This window comes from Notamacropus eugenii, chromosome 3 (assembly GCF_028372415.1).
Source record: "Notamacropus eugenii isolate mMacEug1 chromosome 3, mMacEug1.pri_v2, whole genome shotgun sequence".
Lineage (NCBI taxonomy): Eukaryota > Metazoa > Chordata > Mammalia > Diprotodontia > Macropodidae > Notamacropus > Notamacropus eugenii.
The window spans coordinates 45,290,613-45,317,837 of record NC_092874.1 but is presented as its reverse complement, the minus strand read 5'-3'; the positions used below and the strand labels follow the sequence as shown (position 1 = coordinate 45,317,837).

Genomic DNA, 27,225 nt, shown 5'->3' with positions numbered 1-27,225 from the left:
TATTTCTTTAACATTTCAGAAACATGAAAAAAAATTGAAGGAAAAAAATCATTAACAAAATTAATTTCAATTGAAAAATTAAGCTTGGACTGAACTGCTTTTCAGCCCTTCAAAAACAAGTTAGTATTCACCGGTTTGTTGGAGGGGAGTGAAGGGGAGTGTTGTTTTTCAAATTTCAACAATAAATGGCTTTGGTTTATGGTGTTAAGTCACTCTCAATGTATTTCAAACCAGCAACGGGGGTGGCTATCTTTAAAGTAAAAGGAATATGTATGGCAGAGATTTCCTGATTTACGATGGTGGATTAAGGACCAGAGAGAGTCGCCAAGAATGACGGAGAGAGGCCGAGGCCTTTTGTTATCACCTTCTAAGGGTTTCACAATCTGGAGTTTCTCCGGCAGGTAAGAGCGGCTGCTGAACGACATGCCAGAAAATCCAGTGAACTCCGAGAATCTCGAGTGGGTGCCCAGGGACATGATGCTTTCAGTCGGGGTAAGGGAGCCGCTGCGAAGCTCGCCCTTCTCCGCCAGTTCCCGTAGCTTCCTCTCCTGCTCCTCCTCAAAGAACCTTCTTTCCGAAAGGTAATTCTCCCGTCGAAGTGACAGTCGCCTAAGGGCTATCTCCAAGTCATGGGAGCCAGGAGTTCCTGGAGTCCCAGGTTTCTTGTTCTTGTCCTCATTTCTAGAAAAGAGGATGAAAAAGGGGGATGGAGATGGGAAGATGAGAGGGAGAAGAATGTCCAGGGAAAGGAACTTCAAAATATATAAATGCAGAAAATTCTTGGATCTCATAGGAAACTCTACTCTTGGGGTTTATAATTAAGAAAAGCTACTTGCCAAGAACAACAGGTTAAGTCTAAAAGAAATGAGCCTAAAACACAAGTGCATGCAAAGAAAGTTATTCAGGTATGTATGCAAATAATTTACAACACGCTTGCCTAAATTTACCACCTTTGGTAGAACTGGAGAAGTCTTTTTCAGTAGGACAGGAAACCTGCTTATTGTTCTAACTGGTTCTTCCTGATTTTCTAAGAAATGGGCTAAGTCTCAGATTCTGCAAGAAGCCTTCCCCAGCCCCCATCTGGTGCCTTCTTCTCTGAGGCTGCCTCCATCTAATCTCTATGTATTTTGTATTTAGCCAATTATTTACCTGTCATTTCTCCCATTGGAATGTTAACTCCTTGTGGGAAAAGTCTGTTTCACTTTTGGCTATGTATCTCCAGTAGGCAGCACAGTGCTTGGCACATAATTATTCCTTTATAAATGCCTGTCAATTGACAGAACTATGCTTAGAGATATTTTTTCGTCCTGAATTAAATGAGCAGAGAGACTTACTCATCATTTTAAAAAGCAAACACTGTTGCCTAAGCAATGAGCCTTGACTGGTCATTTGGCCCAAAAAAGGTCTGCCCAGGTTAAACCTATTTTAGAGGACACTTGCTCACTCAAACTAGATGAGCAGGCACATGGGGGTAGATCCCAGAACTGATCTCACTGTCAGGAAGCTGAGGTAAAACATTTCAGAGTTAGAAGGGAACATCAGATGCCATCTTGTTCCAAGCCACAGCAAAGACAAAATCCTCCTTATTCTGAAGGTGACCTTGGGAAAATCCCTTTAGTCCTCTGGGCTTCAGTAACTCATCTATAAAAAAAAGACCAATTACATCACCTACATCTTGGGGTTGCTGTCAGGAATCTACCTTGGACACCACAGAGCACAATGGAAGTGCTGTTAGTACAATTCATAGCGATATACATATATAGTGCTTGAAGATTAATTCACCTAAGATAATATAGCTAATGTTTATTATATATAATTATTAAAGTATGTAGGGCAAAGGATTCTAAAAGGCTTTAGGGGAAGGAGCAGCCCATGAGTGAATTCTACCAAGGAAAAACAAAATTACCCAGAAGGGCTAAGTTCGCTATCACACCAATGCAGTAATGGCTCTCTGAGCTACATGCACATATGAATCATGCTTACATCATAAACATGATTGGCCCAGTGCTTGCCCGTATCTGAGTACAACCAAACTAAGAAAGGGGGAAATGGTTTCACACACCTACCCTTCCATTTTTTAGACCAAAGTTGGCCTCCCAGTTTCCTCTTACCATTTCTCCTACTTTAAGTCAAAATGCAGAGAGTGTGGTGTTGCAGGGAAAATGCAGAACTCATCAACAAGATTTTAATTTTAATCCTGATTTTGCCACTTACTGCCTCTATAACCTCAGACAAGTCCCTAATCCACTCTGAGCCTCAGGCTTCCTCTGTTCAAAATCAAGGGGTTGGACAAGATGACATCCAAAGTCCTGTCAATTCGAGATCTAGAATCACCTCAAGCAAAGGCATCACCAACTGACTGGCTAAAGAGGTTTGGGAAGTGAAGTGCTCACATCTGACCAGTCCACATGCTTAGGCACATAACCCAAATCCTTCCAAAGACCAGAATGGTACCCAAGCCATATCACCAAGCCTCACTGACCCAATGTCTGATGACTCTGTTTCCAGAATGATGCTGTTGGTCTTATTATCAATCATGATGTTGGTGATGTCACCCCCATAAAGACTGGACCTTGGTGTGCTCACACAGCTGGAGATAATGGAGTTCATGGCTGAGGACTGGTTGGAACCCGGGATGTTCATGGGCGACGGGGTGAGGGACCGCTGCTTGACTACTTGATTCATGCTCCTCACAGCCTCAAAGACGCGCTTCTGATGGCTAGAGAGAAACAGGTACAGTTTGTATGAAAGTACAAAGAAGCAAGCACCAGTGGGGGCCAGAATCCAGGAAAAATGGCAGTTGAAAATATTAATTCAGTCATCTCAAATATTAATACCAATCAGGGATTCCACAACCTACAAGTATTTCTGAGTATACGATATTTGCCAAGACGCTCAAAAACCTTTAGTTTCACTTATAATCCTTCCCACTGAAATGATTTACAATGCAGCCCTTGGTGGATACAGCTTTAAACTAGAGTTAGGAAGACCCAGTTTCAAATCTGACCCCAGCCACTAACTAACAGTGTGACCCTAGGCAAGTTGCTTCATGCATCTGACTATTTTTCCATCTGTAAAATAGAATTTATGCAGCTTCCAACTGCACGGGATGTTGTGAGTCTCAATGAGGATATTTGTAGAGCACTTTGCAAACTTGTAAAAATGCTATATCAATAAATGCTAGCTATTATTCCTGCTGAAATGAAGGCCCTAAATATTTCATCTGGGTCCAAACGAAATGCTGCAAAATCCAATAATGCCTTGTACTTCTAGAGCGTAGCTCAATCAATACTTTTAAAAAACGAAGAGACCTGCTCTAGGTCACCCTCCTCCTTTTAGGCTGAGCAGCTTTTCAGGTCACTCAGATGCTTTAAGTGAGTAATCTGATGAAAGAGGGGAACCATGCTGAACAGGGACAGGTATTTCTAAGTGAAGAATTATTCATTTTTTAATTTGTTTTAAAGGAGGAAAAAGAATACTTGCATTAAAATGACTTTAACAAGCATATGAAAGAAAGCCTAGGCATTCATGTGTATCTGTTTATCTAAGCCTCTTTAAATGCCTTTCCTTTTCAATAATAATAGCTTTGGAGGATATGCTCCACGCTTCACTCCTTGTGTAAATTAAGAATTTTCAAATCATCTCATGTACTTTACATTCATTGGAGCCTTCAGACAACTCCATGACAGACATCATGGATGCAAGTTATTACGATATCCCTTTTCTATGATGGGAAAGTGAGGCTCAGATATGTTAAGGGACTTAGTCAAGGTCACACAGTTAGGAAGTGCTATTTTGAAAATTTTAGCACATAGGGAAAAAGAGAGGTTCTTTTTTTTTTTTTTAATGTTATCATGGATCCCACTGACAGTCTAGTGAAGGCTGTAGACCCCTTCCTCCATTTTGGAGGACAAATACTTAAAATAAAAGGATTGCAAAGGAAACAAAATATACTGAAATAGTTATCAAAATAAAAAAGAAGTTCGTGGAGCCCAGGATAAGAACTCATCCTCTCTGAGAAGCGGATCTTCATGAATACCACATCAGCATTTATAAGTCCAGTAATAAAAGAAGCAAGCTAAGCAATTTAAGTAGAAAAGGAACATTCTACCCAGTTTTCATAGAGAAACTCCAAAAAATAAAGGGAAAAGCCAATTCTGGTCACATCTCTTAAATAACTCCCTCTCTTTATCTTCTCTTTAAAAATATTAGATTAGAAAACATTGCTTTCCATTTTTCAGGCAGGCTGAATTCAGTGCTCCCACCATGGGATGAGCATTTCTTAGCTGTCCTCAATCTGGGAGGGAAGTACGCAGTCAAGTACTATCAGGCTCCCCAGCTACCATTTCTAATCACTACCAGCTAAGAGTCAGTGAGTCCGTCGCAGTGAGCATTAGAAGGAAATCTGTCAGTCATTACGTTATATCTGGAGATTCTTCTTCCATTTGCAACTCCTTTCGCATCGATCCTTCTATCTCAGCCGCCAAGGAGTCCTGGGCAAAGCCAAAAGAAATCTAAGTGAGTGTTTTTCACTTGACACAATCCTGAAACTGGCAATTTAATCATCCTCTTGATGGACTTGGAGAAAAGGGAGACAGCTAGGATACTACTCATATAATTCACATGAATAGTACGATTTGGGAGGAATTCAAACAAAGAAAAATCTTTTTTGGGGGGAGGGAGAGGAGCAGGTCGGGGATGGGACCAAGGATTTCATATGAGTAGAGAGCTCTCAGGGATGAAACTCCCTCTACTACAGTCGATCGGTAACTGCTCTGCCACTGTTCAGAGTTTTGGTGGGATATTGAGCAGCAAAGTGACTAATCCAGTGTCACAGACCCAACAATCACCATAGGCGAAGCTGGAACCCTAACTCAGAATTGAGTCCTCTACCCATTAGATTACTCTGCCTGTCTCGTAAGCAAACTTAAACAAACAAAGAAATCAAGTGATTTCTTCGTGTTCACAAAACAGATGAAAAGTACCCCCAAGATTTTATAACCACAGATCAAGAAGTATCCATGAAATGAGAAGAAATTTGGTAGTAAGTTGTTTTTGGTTTTGAGATGGGGTTTCCCTATCTCACCCGGCCTGAATGAGCAGTAGTCAGTCACAGGGCCAATATCGCTATTGATTGGATTGGATCTTTCGCCCTGCTCCATTTCTGACTTAGACTGGTTCACCACTAATTGTCTTTAGTCAGCCTGGTGTCTTCCCACTCCCCCAGCTCCTACGGGCTCACCATATTGATGATAGACTTGGTATGGACACCTGATTGGTTTTAGGTTCACTGCAGCTCAAAACTCCCAAGATGAAGATTCAGCAGCCTCCCATTTCCCCAGAAGGATTATGAGCATATATCACCACACCCAGCAATAGTAAATTTTAAATAAAAACTAAAGAACTCTATCATGTTTTAATTAAATTTTCATGTGTTAGCAAGTCTAGCCAATTGTCACAGAGATCACGGTGAATGGAAATTGTGAAGTGTAGAAGACAGAATATGCCTGGAAAGATGTCAGTAAGGGATGATAGAGACGTGGGGTTTTTCTAACTTTTAATTTTTTAAAAATCAACTTATCAGGTTACATTAAGACTATACTACTCTTAGTTATTCTGACACAATAATTTTCAAATGAGATTATATCTCATGTGTTTTGCAAACCTTAAAGTGCTACGTAATTGCTACCTAATATTATAAGTCCCTCAAAACATCAAGAGAATCAAGAGTTTCCTGGATAGGGGCACTCACTCAGCCACTACAGAGAACAACCCATCCATGACATCTGAGATGGCATTTATTCATGAGTTGCTGTGGCCAAAGTGAAAACTGCCCATCAGGTGATAAGCCCCTTCCTAAGTCAACTTGGCTGATTCTCAAATAACAAACCTTCACTGGGCCTGCAAGGAAAGGCTGGTTGATAAACGCCGACCAAAGTTGGCACATCCACTGGGAAGTCAGGGTCTCAGCGTGCAAACAGGGCTTCTAATAATATATGAAAAAGATATATCCAGGATAGCAGTTCTTAGGAGAAGCATAAAGCAGCTAGCCTGACTGCTTGGAAAGAGGACAGCCAGAGGCAGCTCTGTCTCCCAAAACTAATTCTCTTTAGCCAAAAGTTCCTGCCAGAAAGCAGTAAAATAATTAGCCCAGATGGTATTTCTATAACATTTGACACTTGGCAAGTTCTTCTTACTTCCAAAAGGCTCTTTGGTTTTATTTTAAAGAGTATGTTGTGACTTATAAACAAGGGAAATGGCTGCTGAAAGAAGATATTGGAAAAGACACAAAATGCCATCTATTAATCAAATCTGCTATCACTGTTCTCACAAGGATCATCACCTCTGTGACCTGACCAGAGTGGAGAATGTTCCTTTGCACAATTTCCCATGTCCAAAAGTGAACTCAATAAATTTCCCCTTCAAACCCTCCCCATCTCTTCCAAACTTTTCACGGTCTAGGCCACCACCATCCTTCCAATCTCCCCAAACTGGAAACCTGGGAGTCCTTCTGGACTCACTCTCTCCAACTCCCCCTACCCACACAATAGCCAGTCTGTTACTAAGTTCTGTCTCTTTTACCTTTGACTATCTCTCATATATAACATCCCCTTCTCTTGTCTGGTCCTGGTGCCATCTTAGTATGGGCCCTTATCACTCCTCTCCAGTGGCTTCCTTACTGTTCTTTGCACAAGACACTCCGTATCTCCTAACTCTGCCCTTTCAATGATGACTGCCCCACATGTCCAGAATTTTCTTCTTCATCTAATGCCCTCAGGCTTCCTTCAGGTCTCAACTGAAACTGAACCCTTTTATAAGAAAGTTCTTAATGTTAATGCCTTCCCTCTGTTGGTTATGTCCAATTTATCTTGGATGTACCTTGTCTCTACATAGCTGTTTGCATATAGTCTCCTCCCTTAGACATGAGCTCCTTGAGAACACAGGCTATTTTTTGCCTCTCTATGTATCTCTGGTATTTAGCACAATGCCTGGCACATGGTAGGCATTTAATATTTGCTGACTTGTCAGAGGTCTTCTCCCCTCTCTGCTTGTGTTCATGGTATCCTCCCACACCTGGAAGTCAAAAGTGAAGTGATTTACCCAACAGTATTATTGACACAGAGAGGTATCTGTCTAAGGCAAGATATGAACTCAGGTTTTCCTGGTTCTAAGGCTAGCTCTCCTTCCACTCCACCAAGCTGTCTTGCTTTCATGTTAATTTTGTTTAATGAGAAAGCAAGCTTCTCAAAGCAGGGAGTATATCATACCCCTTTGTGTACATCGAATGGTAAGCATAGGGTTGGTTTCCAAGAAATAGCTGTTATTTTATTCTTCCATGGGGCCACTAGGTGGCGCCATTGTGCACAGAGTGCCCGGCCTGGAGTCAGGAACACTTATCTTTTCAAGTTCAAATCCAGCCTCTGATACTTACTAGCTGTGTGACCCTGGGCAAGTCACTTAACCCTGTTTGCCTCAGTTTCCTTATCTGTAAAATGAGCTGGAAAAGGAAATGGCAAACCACTGTAGTATCTGCCAAGAAAATTCCAAATGAGAGCATGAAGAATCACACAAGACGGAAACAACTGAAAAACAACAATCCTTTCTTTTCCCATAGACCAAAAACTCTCTCCTACGAATGCTTTAAGATATTAACTCCTCCAATAAATTATCAATATCTTGAAGAAAAATGCCTCTTTTCAGTCACAGAAAGCAGTATGGGTCCACAAATTTCAAACCCTGAAATAAATAAGACCATATCTAAAAATAATAAGATGGTAAGAAGTAACTTCCAAGTGTCAAAGATGGAAGGCCACTTAGTCTAAACCACCTCTGAACTGGAATTCTCTGGACAATATCCCTGACAAGAAGTCAACCAACCATTTCTTGAAGATCTCCAGTGAAGAGGAATTCATTCCTTCTCCAGGAGGCCCATTCCACATTTAGATGGCTCTTTTGAATTTTCCCCCTGACATCAAGTCTAAATCTCTGAAACTTTCACTTAGCTCTCTCTTCCAGGGGGAAAACATGGCATATCTATTCCCAATTCCACTTGATAGCTTTTCAAATATGTGAAGAGAACTGTCCTCTTCTCTTAGTCAAACAGCCTTAAGTTCCTTCAGACTAGTCTCATTTAGTATGAGCACAGGACCCTCTTCCTGAAAGCACAGGGGTAGGGTTTAGACCCATGATTTCACTAGTACTGGGGACATTCTCTCTGCTACCTGTTCTCTAACTTACAGTCAGAGTTATCTACAGCACAGAGAGGCTAAATAACTTGAACCCAAGGTCAGACAGCCAGTATACGCCAGAGGCAGAACCTGAACACAGATCTCCTTGACTTCAAGGCCAATGAAACTATCTACAATGCCATGTTGTCTTTGTTCATTTTACACAAGAATAAAAAATATAAACCGACACAGGGTATTTGTTTAGTTTTTTTCTTTCCCTAGATCCCTGATCCTGAATGAAAAATTGAACCATCATTACTAGAAGTGGTAAATACCCAAGAGAATGGTAAAAATTTCCAGGCTACTTACAACACTTTTTTTAAGCACCCAAAGCACTTTACCCTATTAACGTGAGGCCAAATAACCAGTAAGTACTGAATAATCTGCAAGAGTTTTCTATTCCCTAGTAATTAAATCAGAAGTGGTACAGTGGAGATTATAGATGGGAATCCCAAGGAAGACATGCAATTAGCCTTTCTAGGTCAATTAACAAGAAGCTCCCAGCTGTTTCCAGATGTGACTCACAGAGCAAACTTTTATCCCCTGTTTCGATAAACTTGCTTTCCTTTGGGTGGCAAAGTCCAGAGATGAGTCTAAAAAAGCTAGAGAGAATGCAGTCCTCCTAGGATTACAGATCCTGTATGTTCTGATAATTCTCTTTTACCCCAGGGGAATAGATTTGGGAAATATTCTCTCCTACAAGGACATTTAAAGTCTGGCAAAGGTTAGGCAGCTTCTATGCTCTCTGGAGCCCAAGTCAACATAAATGCCCTCTATTCACCAAAGGGATTTCTCTTGCCCCTTTTAGGAGAACCAAGAAGTGTGGTGGTGTTTTCAAAAAAAACACCAAAAGCCTGCTCTATGTCCCAGTTCAGTCCAGATGCCACTCACCATGGGAAAGAGGCCCAGGGAGTGATAACGTCGGGAGATGGTATTTGGCATGGATTTGTTGCGGAGGTTTTTCAGCTCTTCCTGCGCCTCATGAAGCATTTCCATGCACTCTGCATACTTGTCTTCCAGCTCCCGCAGCTGTAAGAAATCAAGAAAGATCTCAGAAGATTAGCACGTCTTTTTGGAGCAAACATTCCAGAAATGGACGTGCCAAGACTCAAGCTACATTCCCCCAATAAAGAGACCAGCATAATAAACACATCACAGACGGGGACACATCTAACTGGTCCTCTGCAGAACTGAGCCCCGTTACTCCCAAAGTCTCCCTTTCCTGAAAATCCTTTTACGTTTCCATTTATTTTCTTCTGGGCCAAAATGTGATTTTTGGGACCTAAAAATGTGATGTCAGCCAAATAAGGCTGAATTCTCTTTAAACAGATAGGATAACAATTTTTACAATTTTTAAAAATATTTTAATTTTCTTATTTTAAGTCATGCTACCGTAAATGAGGCTTGACTTACATGGATCTAACAGAGTAAAAGAGAGAGGTATTATAGCAGGACATAAAATCAAACCAAGGTTGTAAATTACTTAATGACCTGAAACAAACATCTAAGGAAATAGACAAAAAGAGTAGGAAACAAGAAAGTTAACAAATTCCAACCCCAATTGACGTGAAGCCACTCTCCGTACCTCGGCTGTAAGTTGTCTCTGGGCATCTTTAGCCGCCCCCAAGTGTTGGACAAGCTCCTCATTTTCAACAGCACACTGAAACACAGTAAAGAAAATGTATTTTCTAAGTTAAGGTGCAGCATCTATTAGATTATAAACTCCTTAAGGGCAGGCACTATCTTTTGCCTGTTTTTGTATCCCCAGGGCTTAGCTGTACAGTGCCTGGTACGTTGTAACAGCTTCATAAAGAGCTTTTTTCTTTCATTTTCCTCTCAGTTAATCTCTTACAACCCTCTTACTAGGGAAAAAAAAATTATCTTAGTTATTATTGATTTTTTTCCCTAACATCAAATTAAAAGCATTTTCTTTCCTAATTCTGCAAAATAAAAATCCACACCCTCTACCTTCAAGACACCACAAAGAGCTGATCCTAGGTGGTAACAGAGTGTATCTACCAAAGGCAACAAGGAATCCACAAGAAATCCTTAATTATTTTTGTTACTTCAGATTTAGTTTCAATCAACTAGTAAGCATTCTGTACTTACTACATCCTTGGCACTATGAGATACACAGATAGATACATACACATATACATATAAGTATGTGTGTATGTATGATATAAAACACTCCCTTGTCCTGGAGAAGGTCACATTCTGTCAGAGAACAATGTAAAAATAGTTGTCTTATTTTTCTTTTTAAAAAATTTTAGACTCAAATACTAGAAACTCAAATGCAGAATAGAGAAAAGAAAAAAAAATATGTCTTCTTTTATAAAATGTCCCTTAGAAACCCTAAAAAGGTCAAATACTGCTCTGGATGGAGCATGAATAGGAGGACTAAGTTTATCTGTTCCCAGTGAACCAACATCCTTTGTAAGATCTTATATCTATATTAAATACTGTAGGTTAATGATAGAAAAAGGATATTGGAAGCAAAAGATAGTATCTTATCCCTTGGACAGCTTACTCGAAAGGAATATTGTTAGATCTTCCTTGGAGGCTCAATGGGAGAATTCTTGGGTTCACTGAACTACAGGTGGAAGGGTCCTCAGAGGTCTTGTCCAATCTCCTCATTTTGTAAATGAGGAAAAAAATGAAGCCCAGAGAGGTTTCAATTTGCCCATGACCACATGCCATTGTCAGAGGGCATGGAGAGAAATAGGACAAAACACACAGGTGAGAATGAGGCCGGACCTGGACTCCCAGAGGAAACCTGATCATTAATGAGATCACAGATCCACCTGCACACTCAGATAAATTCTGTGGCTTAAGAGAAACACCAGATATTCTAGTGGGGAAGGGACTTCTGATGACATCTAATACAATTTGGATCTTTATGGGAGCATCGCACTTGGTCAGCTCTCCTCTGTACTGAAGCAGCTCATTCCACTTTCAGACAGCTCTAACTATTAGAAAACCTTTCCACACAGAAAGCCTAAATGTGTTTATCTGAAGTCTTCTATCCAATACTTTTCACAAATGGTGATTTGTTCTCTTAATATTCTAATGAGACAGAAGACACATTCATATCTCTAGAGTTAGTTAACATGATAGTCTCTATTCAGGATGCCAAGACAAGGAAGGCAGTGAAGACTGGGGATGCATGTGTAAACAAAAAGAGTATTAAAATAAAACCAAATGCTGTGCAATTATAATGCCCAATCTGGCTCAAGAAAAGCATTCCCATTCCTGCACAGGCAGGAGATTTGGGGTACAGAATAATGCACATGGTGCAAGATGTGGTCACCGCATTGGTTGTTTGGCTCAGCCATCTTCTTTATTTCTTAAGTATAAGAGAAGGATCACTGAGTGGCCATGGGGATATCTGGAAATGATTTCAATGTAATGATAAAAGGTATCAATATTTTTTTTCTTTTTTTAAAAGAACATTGGCTCTGATGGCAGAGGACCTGGTTTTGAATCTTGGGCTCTACTTGCTAGCTGGGTAACTTTGGGCAAGTCACTCTCTGGGCCTCAGTTCTTCATCGTAAAATGGAAGTGTTAGAATAAAGACCCTTTAAGTGGTCTTCTAGTTCTAAATCCTGAGACTACTGAGTTCCATACTGTGCTTTCTATAGAGGCATCCCAAATGATCTAATGTCATTTCAAGCTTTAGCCACTTTTTCTCCAAAGGAGTAGAGCTCTATGGAAAGACCACTAGCCCTGGAGTTGGAAAATCTGGGTTCAGATCCTATGTCTGATGCTTACTACCTGTATGACCACGTGGCCAAGTCCTTAATATCCTGGAGCCACAGTTTCCTCAACACTAAAAATGAGAAAGTTGGATTGGAAGGTCAGCAAGTTCCCTGTCAACTAGGATCCTAAGAAGACATCTAGAAAACACAAAACTAAAAAGTAACAATCGCCTTATGACCCAGGACCATTACTCTATGAGAAACAAATGGAACCGCAAGGTCTTACAGCCTTGGCCTTCTTCTGCAGATCAACTATTTGAGAAAGAAGATGAGTGATCTCTTCTTGCTGCCGGGATGCATCCTCAGTCTTCTTGGCCAACTCTTCTGAGATACTGGCGATCTGGACATTGGCATCCCCTGAGAGAGATCACACAAGGACAGCAACAAGGGGAGGTCAGAAAAGTAGTAACTGCAGAGCCCTGTGATGGAGCTGGTCACAGGAAGGAATTTTCAAACAACTCTACAATACAGAAATTTCTCACCAAAAACCAAGATAATACTATTATCTTATCGTTCCTTTCTTTGCACTTTTCAAAAGTGACCATCTAGGGTAGGTAAAGAACACACTGATCACATCTGTTATGTTACAGACCGGAAAGCTGGCCCATGGGAGTGGGAAATTAACCGGCCTGTTTATGTTCCAAAGGACAAGAACTCAGCTGCTGGTCCACTGTTCTACACATCCAACTGAACTCCACAAGTCAAAATGAAATCCAGGGCACTGTGTTAACAAGGACGCTTAGACAGGAGGTAAATAACAGCTTGCATTTACACTATGCTTTTAAGTTTGCAAAGTGCTTTACATATGTTATCTCATTCGATCCCTACAACAACCCTGGGAGGTAGGTGCTATTACTATTATCATATTTTACAGATAAGGAAACTGAGGCAGACAGTGATAAGGTGATTTGTCCAGGGTCACATAGCTAGTAAGCATTTGCGACAAGATTCTAACTGAGGTCTTCCTGACATCAAGTCCATCTACTGCACCACCAACTGCTCCAGAATGGTGCAGCAGAAAGGAAACTAGCCTGTGAAATAGGGATCAACGGCCCTACTTCCAATTTTGCCACTAACTAGCTGTCTGAGCTTGCCATTCTACCCCAAATGAACCTACCACAATTCTTACAAAATCATAGCGTGGGACGGGACCTGGGAGGTCATCATGCCCACCTTGTTCATCCAATAGCTAAGGATGAGAGAAGGTAAGTTATATGCCCTGGGTCAGACAGCTAAGTATCTGAATTCAGCTCAGCCCATTCAAGTCCATTACTCCATCAACCACAGCATCCAGCCAATTCATTCCAGTCACTTCACTTCCACCATCAAAATCTTTAACACACACTCAAGAATTTCAAGACTTATGAAACCATCAAGAGATCATGCTCATCAAAAGGCCCCACTTTTAAATTTTACTTTTAAACCACAATGTAATAAGGAGGAAAGAGGAGGAAGAGAAGAAGGAAAAGAAAGAAGTAAAGAAGGAGAAGGTAAACTTACAAGCTATGTGATCCTGCGCAAATCATTTATCGTTGGTTTGCCTCAGTTTCCTCAATCATAAAATGGGAAGCATAATAGTATTTATTGCTCAGGGTGGTTATAAGAATCAAATGAGATATCTGTAAAGAACTTAGCACAGTTTCTGGCAATGGTAGTTATTATTATTATATCTAATGGGGACCAAGAAATTTCCCAGGAGTCTTTAAAAATATGTATAAAGAGCCACTCTTTCTAGTCATTAGACATGGGCAGGGCCTTTTACACATTCATTTAGTATCTTGCTGGTCTACACATTCTGCTAACTTTCTTATCTAATCGCGGAAACTTGTGAAAATAAAAGTTAACACAATATTTGTTTTTCAAGGGTAAAAGGTCAGACATATCCCAAAATAAATCGCTTGTAAGGACAGCTTTTGCACGTTTTTATAGGCAGGTCCCTTTGATACTTATTATTCCATGTGACCACTCAAAGGCTCCAGGAGAAAGTCAAGATGGTAATTAAATAAGAAATAAAGGATAGTAGAATTGGTCAGCTAACACATACTCACTCATTCGCTTCTCACAAAGTTTCCATAAGTAACTATCAGAAACAAGGAAATTAACAGACTTTCTTCCTTATTATTTTTTAAGATTATTCTCAAAGGAATGGCAAATACGATGTTATAGGAATGGAAGCAGAGGACAAGGAGATGCAAAGGGAAAGTGTCTGGTTCGATGTATGAAGCATGTCACTGAATAAGTTGATGGCACATACCAAAGGGTAAGGGATAATAAGGCAGAGAAAAATACATACTCAGCTCTTTGACACAATCATTAACAAGCTGTTGCTCTTTTTCCTCGTAAGTGATTGTTTCCGTCTTCAGTTGGGAAGCCTGCACAAAATGGAATCACATATTCCATGGTTATGACTGAGCTGCTGTTACATAGTCTATTTGACACAAACGTACAGAACTTCTAGTCTGGGGGCTGTTTGTGCAAACCTCTGGCTGCCATCTTCAGCAGCATATCTGAGACTCCTCTATAACATGTCCCTGCCTATGGATCTTTTTACATTAAAGAGACAGCAAAGTACCTCTCTTCCTTCCACTAGTGAATAGTCACAAAAGCACTTCTACTGAATACAGAACAGATAATGAAACTGTGCCACTAAGAGTCAACATGATGAAAAGAGTACAAGCTAAAAGGGAGTTTTGAGGTCATCCAATCCAATCCCCTTCATTTAGAGATGAGGGGACTGAGGCTAGGAGAGTGATGAAAAACTTTACAGTGTACCAAGGAAATGGGATAGATTTCCTAGTTATATGGTCTCATCTCACATCTATACATTTAGTGAAATTGGACACAATTCAGATCTGTAAAAATCCAGAAGCAGGAGAACTATGTCCCAGGACACTTCTCCTTGAGGGCAGGGACTATTTTCTTTTTGTCTCTGACTCTCTGGCACCTAATGGTGCCTGGCGCACAGTAGGTGCTTATTAATGTTTACTGACTGGCAAACTGAATCGAAAATTCTTGGTGATATGATCGACATGTGATCTGCAGCCAGGTCTAACCATTTCCCCTTAAACATTAGCAGGGAAAAGTCACCACTGAACTTAAGCTGATGGCTTAGGTCATAACCTTTTCCACCATATTTTGTTTTCTTACTGCTCTGTTCCTCTCATATTATAATATAGTATATACTATAACAATCTAATAATATTATATATTATGTTATGTTATATCATCATCATAGGACTCTATACTTGTCAAATATATTAAAATAGCACAATAATATGTTGTATTATACTATATAATATATCATCATAGTACTCTATACTTGACATATCATAGTATATCATATATTATAGTGTTCTGTACTTGTCATATTATAATATATCATCGTATATCTGTCACATTATAGTGCTCTGTATTTGTCACATTATTCATTTCTCTCCAGGTTGTACTACTGACTCATCTCCACAGGACTTTGTCTACTCTTTGCCTGCCCTCTCCTCCCTCCTCATCCCATCTCCCCTTTTTAGCTCCTTTCACAGTCTTCACCCATTAGCGCATGAGCTCTTTGAGCACAGCCAAGGTCTCCTTCTGCTTAGATTCACAGCATTTAGCAGAGTAATCACTCCATAAATGCGTGTTGACTTGACTTCTAGGTTATAATCCTTTATGCTTCTCTCTCCTATCAGATTCTAAACTCCTTAAGGGCAGATACTAGAGCGCAGGCTTTTTTTTTAAAGATTCATTTTTGCATGTTTCTATGCCAAACATCTAAGAGGTAATAAATGCATGTTTGCAGAATTGGCCTTTCCCTCCACTGAGAAATGAATATGCTTTCTACCTGTTGATGAGGAACTCGACCTTGAGTTCACAACTCATGCCAGAACCTAATACGGTTACTCTCTTCTGCAACTGCATGCAATTTGTTTTTAATTAATATTTCATAGGATAATTTTTTGATATGGGCACCATTTTGTATATTTATATACAAAATGTATATCTAACATATATATATAATACATGTACCTGTATATGTAAATATATATTTGTTAATTTCACATTTATGTTGTACATAATTTTGTATGGACTTGTCTCCCCCATAGTGAATAGGGATCAATTTCTTTCTTTGCATTTGTATCTAAAATTCCTAGCTCAATACCTGGCACATAGTAAGCTCTTAATAAGTACTTCATCAACTAATTGCCCCAGAGATGCATATCACAACCTGCCCTGTACTTTTACATGACGTCCATCTTCATTAGTTTGTGTGACTGAAAAAACTCATCACCTGGTAGCAACGTTGTGGTGATGAATCTCTCTAAACTTACCTGGGTGACCCTGGCAAAGGGTCTCAATCTCACAATCTCAGATTTCTCATCTACAAAACAGAGATAACAATACCTGCTTTTGCTGTCTCACAAGGTTGTTTTTAAGTATCAAAAGAGACAATCATGGGTGGAAAGTGCCTTATACATTGGAAACCATCCAACAAGCACAATCCAATCAGCATTTAGTAAACCACTGCTATGTATGAAGCGTACAGCCCATGAGAGGTAGCCTGCCATAGTAGACAGAAGGGCCAGCCTCATACCCAAGGAGACTTGGGTCTAAGCACCTCCTCTAATACATATCATCTGTGTGACCCTGGGAACATCACTCAATCTCTCAGCACCACAAGAAACACTCTTAAGATTATAAACTGCAAAATAAGTGCCAATGAGGAAGTCCTTTCCTTACTAGGATTTAAAAAAAAAAATGTGCAAAGCACCATATTAGGCACTGGGGATATAAAGACAAAAATTAAATAATAAAACAAAACACTCCCACAGTCCATGACATCAAGGAACCTACTTCCTACTGGCTGGGAAGGGAGGAAGGGGTACCATATACACAAGGAAACTTGAAGAAGGAGGTGGTAATAACAAGCAGGGATCAAGAAAGGCTTCCTGTAAGAGATGTCAGAGATTATTAGCAAGACTGCTCCTTGAACAAAAATCACATGGTCTAATCTATCACTCAGTCACAACTCAGAGCCTTTCTGGTTGCACAGGATTTGCAAGCATTTGTGGTCTACCAACAAACTTTCAAGAACTTGGGGGCACCACCTCACTATGAGTCTGGGATTAATAATCCAGACAAATAACAGATGACATTATTAGTGATGTATTTAAGGTGACTAATTCTTAGTCATGTGTAGATGACTTTCTGGGATCTTATTTAGTGGCTATGTACAAGTTCATGGCTGGTATTAGCACAGTATTTGCTCTTGCAAGATAAGGAAACCATAGTCTTTGTGAAAGGAGATAAGGGAAGGGAGAACGTCACCTCTGATCTAAGTACAACATTCTCTTCTTCAAGGTCTTTCAGTTTCTTTTGCAGAGAATCCAGATGAAAATAATTCTGGACAGAGGATGAAGATTCATTTCTCTTCAACCTGGTTCAGAAAAAGAAGAAATAATGGAACGTTACTGCACTGTGACGATCAATGAATATGATGACTATAGAGAATCATGGAAGATTTACACAAACTGATCCGAAGTAAAGAAAGCAAAATCAGGAAAACAATCTACAAAATGAATACAACCACAGAACAATGAAGCTTCATTATAAACCAAGTACAGGCCAAGACTAAGCTTGGCCTCAAATATGTAAGAAAAGAAGTTCTCTCCCCTAACTTCTTTGCCAAGATGAGGAACTACAGGTGAACATATAGTAGGGTTTGTTTGGGTTTTTTGGAGATATTGACTAGTTTTGCTGAACTATTTTTCCCTCTCTTTTTTATTCTTTATTATAGAGAATGGTTCTGTGGCTGGAGAGGTAGAGAGGCAGTGGTACAAAAGACAGAAGTTAAAATTTATTTGAAGATGAAATTATGACAAGTTATCCGGAGTGGAAGGGAGGGGTGTTAGTTTGTTGTCCACCTACATTTCTTTCTACTGTCTTAGCAAACAGCAAAGAAGGATTCTATCACTGGAAGGGGGAAGGGAATAAGCATTTATTAAGCATCTACCGTGTACCAGGCATTGTGCCTTTACAAGTATTATCTTTAGATATCTTCAGGTATGAAAAGTCATCCCTTTATTCTTCATAAATCAATACAAACTTTACTTTCATATTTGTAAATACTTAAGTCTGAATATTTCCCTCCTTCCTAGAGTTGTAGTTCAGCTGGGTTTCACCAGTATAGCTAATGCCCTGAGACTCCACCTGAAGCAAGCAGCTCAGCAGTAACTAGGGACTTGGTCACCAAGAGATCAGGTGGACAGATGAAAACCCCACCTGTGGTCCTGAGGGACAACCGCGCCATCTCTATGCTGCCTCACAACACAGCCATTTCTAGAATCTAATTATTTAGCCCTAGGTGCCATTTGCTCATAGGCTAAGTTTGCTCATTTTATTTTCAAGGACGACTCCATATTGGAGAGGAAACATGGAATTGTACATTGAGTAAAGAGCTGGCTTTGGTGTCCATAAGACACGTATTGGCTGTGTGACCATGAACAAGTCCATTAACCTCTCTCTAAGGCTCTAATTGGAGGATTAGGAGTTTATCTGCAGTGGGAGACAGTTTCTTCACTTAGAGTTCCCTATATTAATAAAATCATAGATCTAGAACAAAAGTCCAAATATATATTTTAAATTTCTACTTAAAAATACTCTATATCTTAGAAAAAAGAAACAAACATCTATTGTATAGCCTTAGTTTCCTATCCCCCCAGTCCCAATTGTGAATCAGTGCAAGGACAAAATCATAAATAGAGTTTTTATAGACCATCTGATCCAGCTTCCTCATCTTACAGATGAAGAAATGGGGGCCTAGAGGGGTTAGGGGCTTGGCAGGTATAGCATTTAAACCTAGATTCTATGACTAGATGTTTAACCCAAGCGACCACCATCAATCCCTTACCTTGAAATAACACTCTTACTAACATATTTGATTTCACTCCCTGCTTCCCTCAAAGTATCAAAGGTAAATTGTCAGCTTTGTGTTCCAGGCCCAGGATGTTAACTTACGGCGTAGAGCAGACAGACTCCGGCTCACTTTCCTCAGCAGCACTGGTATAGAACTGAAGCAGTTCATCCTTCATAGACAATTCATGACGCAACTGAGACACCTGAATCGAGAGAGGAATCACAGGTTTCATTCACTGTGCAGGAGAGGTGCTTTAAGGACAAAATCTCAGAGATATTCAAATTTCCCATATTATCCCAAACCTCCCCAGTAGTCCTTTACCATTGGTCAAAACCAATAGTCTTATCTACATGCAATTAACCCACTACTTAATATGTGCCCTTCTCTATACTAAGTATTGGGATGCACAGAAACTGTAGAAACAGTCCCTGCCTTCCAGGAGCTTATATTCCAATGGCAGAAGCTGTGATATAATTACAGTTATCCCTTCCACATCATAGGGTTAGGGGTGCCATGTCCCTATGATCTGGAAAATCCACAAAAAAAATTTTGGCCCTCCCTTTGTACCAGAGAGGAAGTCTGAATTACCATGGTACTAAAAGATAAAACATGTTGACATTAGATAATGCTATACATATATTTTATGCATTTCTGAATTTTTAAACCTTTTCTGTGTCATCTGCTGGCCTTCACGTGCCATTTGTGGCTTCTGCAAAACTTTCAAAAAATTCCTATTTAATTTCTTATGCCAAGCCATGACACTAACAACATAATGGGGAAAGTGGCAACGTAGAAGGGATCACCGTAGATACATTCAAGATAGATACAAGTAGATGTAAGGTGGAAATGACTCGGAGGACCAGAAAGACCTCCAACAGGAGTACAGACAAGGCACAAATGCCTCCTCATCTCTATTTTTACGAACAGCTGGGTAATTTCATGGAGAGAAAGTTGATCTCATTTAAGAAACACCAACTTGCCTTTTACCCGAGTTCATTTTTGCTTACATTACTAAGATTGGGAGGATGCATAAAAGGGCAATGGGAGATTTTGACATACAGCTAGGTACCAATTAGTGTGAATAACTAATCCTTGAAGTGGTTGTATGTGTTTGATTTCACAGTATCTGAAGTTATAAGTATGTAAAATATGGTCACTGGTTCCAGTCCAATGGAAATATGGAGGACAAATTCAATAATATGATCCCGTGAGAGTGGGGGCAGGGTTGAAAATATACCACTGACTGATCAATCTATAATCAAATTATAGATTAAATGAGTAACATGTATTAGATATCTACCTAGGTGCTGTAGATACACAAGCAAAGATGGGAAAGTCTTTGCCCTCAAGGCAATTGGACCATAATATATGGAACTTTTCTTAGATATTCCCTTAAGCACTGTTGGTTGTTGGAGGCAAGGGACAGTATATCTGACTGGCTGATCAGACCAATGCAGGCTGGGAAGGCTCTACCACAGATTGGGCACAAATAGTCCACATGAACATTTGGGTTGGAGATGTCTCTAAACTTGTGAATCTCAGGTTTCTTTTGAGCTATTGTAGATACAAACCCAAGGGTGAGAAAATATCTGCCCTCAAGCAGTTTATATCCCACCAGGACATTATAATATCCAGCCATAGATCTGGCGCCTTCCATTCTTGATGGTCTCACCTCTTCCCGGATGTGATCTACTTGTTCCTCAAGCAGCTCATTCCTCTCAGTTAAAGTTTTGTTCTTCTTCAACAACGACTGGCCAATCCGAGCAGCTAATTCTAAATCCCGTTCTTTCTGTTAAGAGACAAAAGGGAAAGAGAATGTGATACAACACCCTTCCCCTCACTTAGTCACCAGCATTGAATCCTCCCAAAGTCCTTCTTCTTCCCCAACTCCCACCCTGAATAAATTTTTGTGAAAGCACACAGAGAAAAATTCTATATTAAAATAGCAACTGATTATTCACTGTTCATTTCTATTATTTAATACCCCTCAAATAGATCCCTACACATAATATGGAAAAGCTGTCATCTATCTGTCTACCTGAGGCATAAAACTGAAAGAGAGGTCTTGAGATCAATTGTAAAATACATTTTTGTTACTAAAAATTAGATTTCTGTTAATAACTTTTATGGGGGTGACAGTTTTCACCCCCACTTCTTTCTTGAACAAATTCAGAATATTCTAGTAAGAGAGCCAAGCTCTGATATAAGGACTTGGACTAAGGATATAAGGAACGTGTTATACTAAGATTTTTGTCTATATAGTTCTTATTATATTATTTAGAACCAAAATATCTACAGGGAACTTGTTTTCAACTGCAAGTTATTTAGACTATGAGTTTTAAGAAATGCTTAAAATGAGGAGAACATAAAAATCTTAATTTCCATTTTAAATAGTCAGAAATTGCATCAGTTCAAACAAAAATGTTAAGAATATACAATTATATTTCTGAGTTTCATGCAGCCACTTGGAGTCCAAAAGAATGCAAAGGAACATCATTAATTTCATTAAGCTGCCATTAAATCAAGCAGCTGCCTGGATACCAATGTCCAGCTGACAGATGCCATTACATAAGGGAACACAGGCCCTGTATATCACATCTGTATTCCGGAAACAATGTGAGAGAATCAATCAATCAACAATCATTTATTAAATCCTAATATCAGACACAGTTCTAAGCACTGGGGAAACAACAAAATACAAAATAGCCTCTGCCCCCAAGGCTCTTACATTCTAATAACATATACATATGTTATATATATATATATCCATATCCATATCCATAACATATACATCAACTGGCACACACACACAGTAAACACAAAAAAGATGTTGGGGAAGGAGGGCCTTAGAAGCTGAGAGGGCAGTAAACTAGGAGAGTTAAATCAACAAAGCTCTGGGAATCACTCTTAGTTTGTCCACAGTCACAATGCAGTTTCTAAGGAAAAAAAATAGTAGCTCCCTGGAGGAGGCAGAAGCACTTATTTTAGTGACTTTTACTAATTCTGAACTGAATGCTACACTCCCAGGTTAAAACAATTAGGCCAAGGGAAAATGCCACAACCTTCCACAAAGTGGAAGTGACTATGGCATGAAGGTGAGAGCAGGACATCATTTTAGACAGGTTTTCACAAGCTGGAGTGACTTCAGCTAGAGGCTAGGCAACAGATTGTCTCCTGCTGTCTCCTCAGACTAAATAAAAAGAAAGGGATTCCAGGATAGGGAGACAGAAAGGGAATAAGCATTTATTGAGTGCCTACTATGTGCCAAGCACTGGGCTAATAAGCGCTTCAAAAAATAGTTTATTTAGCCTTAGTGAAGTTTTTTGGATATAACTACTAAGGAAAGAGATAAAAATATAAAATAGTTCTTCTACTTCCATAACTATGAGATAGAAAAGTAGAAGAAAAGGGGGCAGAAGTAGCTAAAAATTATATGGTTCTTAACCTACCCACATCAGAAATTTTAACCTTGATATTTTTAATGTATCATCTTTGGGCAATGGACCAATGAAGAAGCATTATTAGAAAGGATTGGTTCGTGCCCATGATAATCAACTTACTATTCATCAGAGGTTCCCAAACTTATTTGGTCTACCTTTCCCTTTAAAAAAATTTACTCAGCGCCCCCCTGGAAATCTACTTTCTTTAACGCTTTAACTTTTTTTAAATTTGCATCATTTCAAAAAATACATAAAATATTTTTAAATGATGCATCACTGTAAATTTGGGGGGAGCTGGAGGGGTTTCCTGCTCTGAAATTTTGGATGACACAATACTGCATCATGTAATCGTATACTATTGTAAGCAAGTCATTATACCCACATATTCCTGCTATGCATGCTGGACCTCCCAACAATGAGTGACATGCTCTCCTGCCAACACTTGCTTGTTAAGACCTGTCAGTGGATGACCACTGATGGGTTATAACTTGCATTTGTATGTTTTTTTTTGGAAAAGAATGTAATCACTATGACTTTAACATTGTTACACAACAGATGAAACATATATGAATGCTTTTTCAAAATTTTCTCTACTTTCCTTATGCTTCCACTGCTCCCTTATTTTTATTCAATACCCCCCCAACTGCACCCAAGGCTACTACCAACTCTCTGGACTTTTCAGCACACCCAGAGGGTGGTATCACCCAGTTTGAGAACCTATGCATGTGAAAAGACAAAGATATTGCCCTTACATCTATATCTAGAGGTTCTCCCCCAAAAAAGTGAACAAAAATGTTGACAGAGTTGGCTTCATTGTGAACCCAAAGCCAATGAGAAACATCCTCTCACAAGACACTTAGTCATCTTGCCTTGCATATCCATGTATGTAAGAGAACAGTAAATGAGCTGTATAGAAAAAAGACAAAACAGGCCATTTGTGAAAATGATCAAAGGATCAGAGATCTCAGGACAAAGGGACCTCTGAGGCCATATGTCCTTATGCAGATAAGGAAATTTAGATCTAGGAAAGTTAAGGGGTCATACAGGTAGTAAACATCAGGGGTGGAATTTCAAAGTAGGATCGCTTCACCATATAGGCAGAAATCCTTCTGGCTATATTGAATTGTAGAGTTTGTGGCAGTATCCATTCTAGAAGATGAAGGAGTTGAGAAAGTCTATGAAAAAAGTGGCAAGATCCTACCGGCACACACCTCAAAACTTGGCGACTTTCACGCCCAGGGAAGGATGACAAAAAAATACAAGGGAAAAGCTGGTTTGGCATTAAGAAATGAGAGACGGCAAAGATTTACAGATTACTTGGCAGGTTCACAAGTGACTACCATCAACACTTTTGTTAAGAAGTGAGTTAAAAGGTACAGAGTTATGGTGAGCACACTCCTCTAACATAAAAAAAAATTAAACTGGTAATCATTTGACAGAAAGGAAACAAATAGTTAAAGACATGGCATTCATTTCAGAATCCGCTGTCTCTGTACACAGTTAAATATACTGACTGGAAAGGACAAAAGTCAACGTGAATACCAAATTAGAAGAAGATAAGATGCCATATGCAATTAATTAACCACAAGAGCTCCAACTTGGTGTATTTAAACAAAGCTATTGGCTGTAAGATTTGTTTCTATTTTGTCCATTCACACTTCCTTTTTTTTTTTAAGTGAGAAAGATGACAACTTCCTGTGGGAAGTGTAGCCACTGATTTTAGTGGCCTTTGCTCATTTGCAGTTTGAATAATATGTTCCCAATGTAAAATAATTAAGCAATTTTTTTATTTTCAAAATAAGTTTACATTCACCTTTTATTTTTTTCTGTATGCTTTTCCTCAACCATACAATGCAGATAATAATAGCACCTACCTTCCATGATTGTGAGGAACTTAGCACAGTGCTTGACACACAGCAGGCATTAAATCAATGTTTTATTTTTCTATCCCCCTCCCAAAGACCATCTGCATACGATAAAACTGGAATAGGACAACAAACAGATAGGATGCAGAAGAGATGGGCTGACATTTTTACCATGATCTATACTTGGCAGTAACAAGAATGGAACCAAGTAATTTGACCTCTGTTATCCAATACGGTAATGATACTTTATAGGATTAAGTCAAATTCTAATCAAATAAAGGAAGAAGAAACCTATCTCTGTGTTGCATGACACTCAGTGTTAAGGATGCTTGGGTCAATCTGAAGATACCTCGAAGAGGGGAAGATTCTACCAAAAATAAAAATTAAAAATCAGTCATGTTTTACTTTTTCATAAAAAGGCAGCCAAAGAAGACATCAACAACTACCAACCCTATGCCTCTATACCTAGGTAACACCACAATTTCACTATAAAATCTTTAGACACATAGAAGGTATCCTCAATGAAACATGAGAAGGAAGCAGGCAGACTTTCTGGAGATGATTTTCCGCAGGAGACCACAACTGTACAGTTATATGGAAACCTAGCTTCAGAGAAGTGCAGAAAATTAGATCCTTCTGTGTTTATCATTTATTGATTTTTTTAAAAAGGATTTGACTCAACAAAATGCAAAAAAAGGATTTGACTCAACAAAATGCAATCTTGAAGGCACTGCTCAGAAAAAAGTATCTCCCCAAACACAGAGCAAGTCTCTATGACCCAATCAAGTACAAAGACCACACTCCAATGGATACTGGCATGAAGGAAAGTGATGATCATGGAATAATGCTATTATCCAAGATGTCTTCCAATGGCAAAATGTGTCCTATACAAAGACCAAACCAAAGAATTCCCTCCTTATTTCAAGGTTCTCCAATTACTCCTGTTTAAAGATGACACTGAACCCCTAGGCAAAAATCCCCAAACTACCAAGCCTTATCGATTAAATTCATAATGAAATAAAACAGGACCTCACAGTAAACAAAGGAGATAAGAAGAACAAAGAGCCCAGACTTAGACAGCTGGAAGGACATGTGTCTTGGCAGTATAGTCATATTGTAGACTGGAACACAGCAGAGGGGCAATCAGTTAAGTCCAAACTACCACTGCCTCGTGAGTCTTTGTTGACTATCGAGGAATTCCAATAGCTAAAGAACATCACATTCTCTGGAAGAATCAGGATTACAAACTGCCTAAAGGGTAATGTAATATTAATCGCTAACATTTACAGAAAGCCTGAGAGTCTGCAAGGTGACTCCTACACATGAGCTCATCTGAGCAGCACAGCTCTGTGGGGAATTTCTACAGGTAGGATTATCCCCAATTTAGAGATGACAACATGAAGGATTGGAGAAGCCCAGTGACTACCTCGAGTCAGGGATGTCAGAGGTGGGATGTAAACCCAGGTCTTTCTGACTCCATGTCTAATGGTTAATCTAACATGCATGGTGAGAATAGGTAAAACTCCAGCATTTTACAAACAAGTAAATCAGGAAGACATAGGCTAAGTAGAAAAGATATAGGTCCGCTAGAAAAGTGGCAAGAATTACAAAACTGAAGACATGCCTAAATGGAAAGAGGATACTTGGCCGTAAAGCCAAAGTAAGAGGCAACAGATAGACATGGAAATGGTACCTAAAATGGTACCTAAAAAAAAAAAATAGCAAGGAGATAAAAAGCAGTTGTAGGTGCCCATCTGTTTGCCCAAAAGGATCCATAGTTGGGTCCTAGATCAATCTACACAAGGAAGAATTTTATTCAAAGGGCTCTTGGTCTACATAATTTCCTTGCTAGCAATAATCCTGGATGGTCTTAATGGGAACATGTTAATTAACAAGTTAATTCATATATACTCAGTTCCACTAATATCCTAGCCTATTAATAGATCCAATGGCATGAAGCCCTCTTACGGTCCTATGATGAACATGCCTATTGTACAAAGACTCTGTGATGGAGCTGTGAAAAGCCATAACAAGAATCAAACAGGATGTGAAGTGATCTATATTGGATGAAACAATTTATTGGTTCCACAAAGGACCTTTGGATTAAAATGTTTCTTCATCTGTTTCTGATGTTGCTTTTCAGAGACTGAACCTCTGGGCATCCTGTACTCAGTAATACTATCCAAATTGAGTCTGTAAATGAATTTAAGTTCTGACTGATCCATTAGCCTACCAACAACCTGAGAATCATTTAAGTGGCCACCACCTTTGGTGAATACCTAAGGTGTTGAATTCCATTTCCCAATGCAGATGTGCTCCTCGATGCAATTCAAGGCAACAGTACATCAAACAGTTCTACCCTAGTCCATTGGGAATTTGGCATGCAGGGTTGTGACATTTAAAAAAAAGGACAAAATAAATGCCTGAGGATTGCCTCACTGGTTCCTCTAATGAGTGAAATAGGAAGCACCCTTTTTGTAGATGAGTATCCCCAGCACATAGCACAGTGACTGGTCCATAGTAGGTCCTTAGTAAATACATGTTAATTGATTGCTTTGATAAGAAAACAGTATCAACATAATTCAAAGGCTTACCCAGGGTCCATTAGCTCTATTTAGTCACAGATCTGTCACCTACCATGAGTCAAGTGCAAAGGATATAAACACAAAATAATCCCTGACCTCTTTGAGGTACAATACATTCTACTGTATCAACATATTTTCCTTAATATATAAGTTCCTTAAGAAGAAGTTCCTTAAGGTCTCCTTGCTTTAATTTAGAGAATAAATATAGTCCACTGATGGTAATAAGTTCAAAGTTATACAACCTAGCTCCTTAGGAAAGAAAAAAAAAATCATAATTTCTCCAACCCAAGAAAAATAGCAAAAAAGAAGTGGAGAAGAAGAGATAAAGAGTTTTTGTAAGAGTAATACAAGGAAAGGCTCATGTAAATTATATCCTAGGACTCCAAGGGCACACCAAAGTGCCCATTCCCAAAGGGAATGGTGTGGAATTGGGCTTGGGCTC

At 39.3% G+C, this 27,225-nt stretch overlaps 1 protein-coding gene across 17 annotated transcripts in view; it reads right to left on the bottom strand.

Annotated features, from left to right (window-relative positions):
• The window catches only part of TRAK1 (trafficking kinesin protein 1), a 139,363-nt gene that overhangs the window by 29,108 nt on the left and 83,030 nt on the right, over window positions 1–27,225 (bottom strand). For all 17 annotated transcript variants that reach the window (XM_072651454.1, XM_072651452.1, XM_072651440.1 and 14 more), the window contains 10 exons: window positions 20,566–20,682; window positions 18,995–19,095; window positions 17,306–17,414; window positions 14,280–14,358; window positions 12,213–12,343; window positions 9,814–9,888; window positions 9,120–9,257; window positions 4,420–4,493; window positions 2,483–2,719; window positions 365–681 (listed from right to left, as the gene is read on the bottom strand). In XM_072651454.1, coding sequence (XP_072507555.1) covers window positions 365–681; window positions 2,483–2,719; window positions 4,420–4,493; window positions 9,120–9,257; window positions 9,814–9,888; window positions 12,213–12,343; window positions 14,280–14,358; window positions 17,306–17,414; window positions 18,995–19,095; window positions 20,566–20,682 — 1,378 coding nt within the window. The remainder of the gene's footprint in view (window positions 1–364; window positions 682–2,482; window positions 2,720–4,419; window positions 4,494–9,119; window positions 9,258–9,813; window positions 9,889–12,212; window positions 12,344–14,279; window positions 14,359–17,305; window positions 17,415–18,994; window positions 19,096–20,565; window positions 20,683–27,225) is intronic.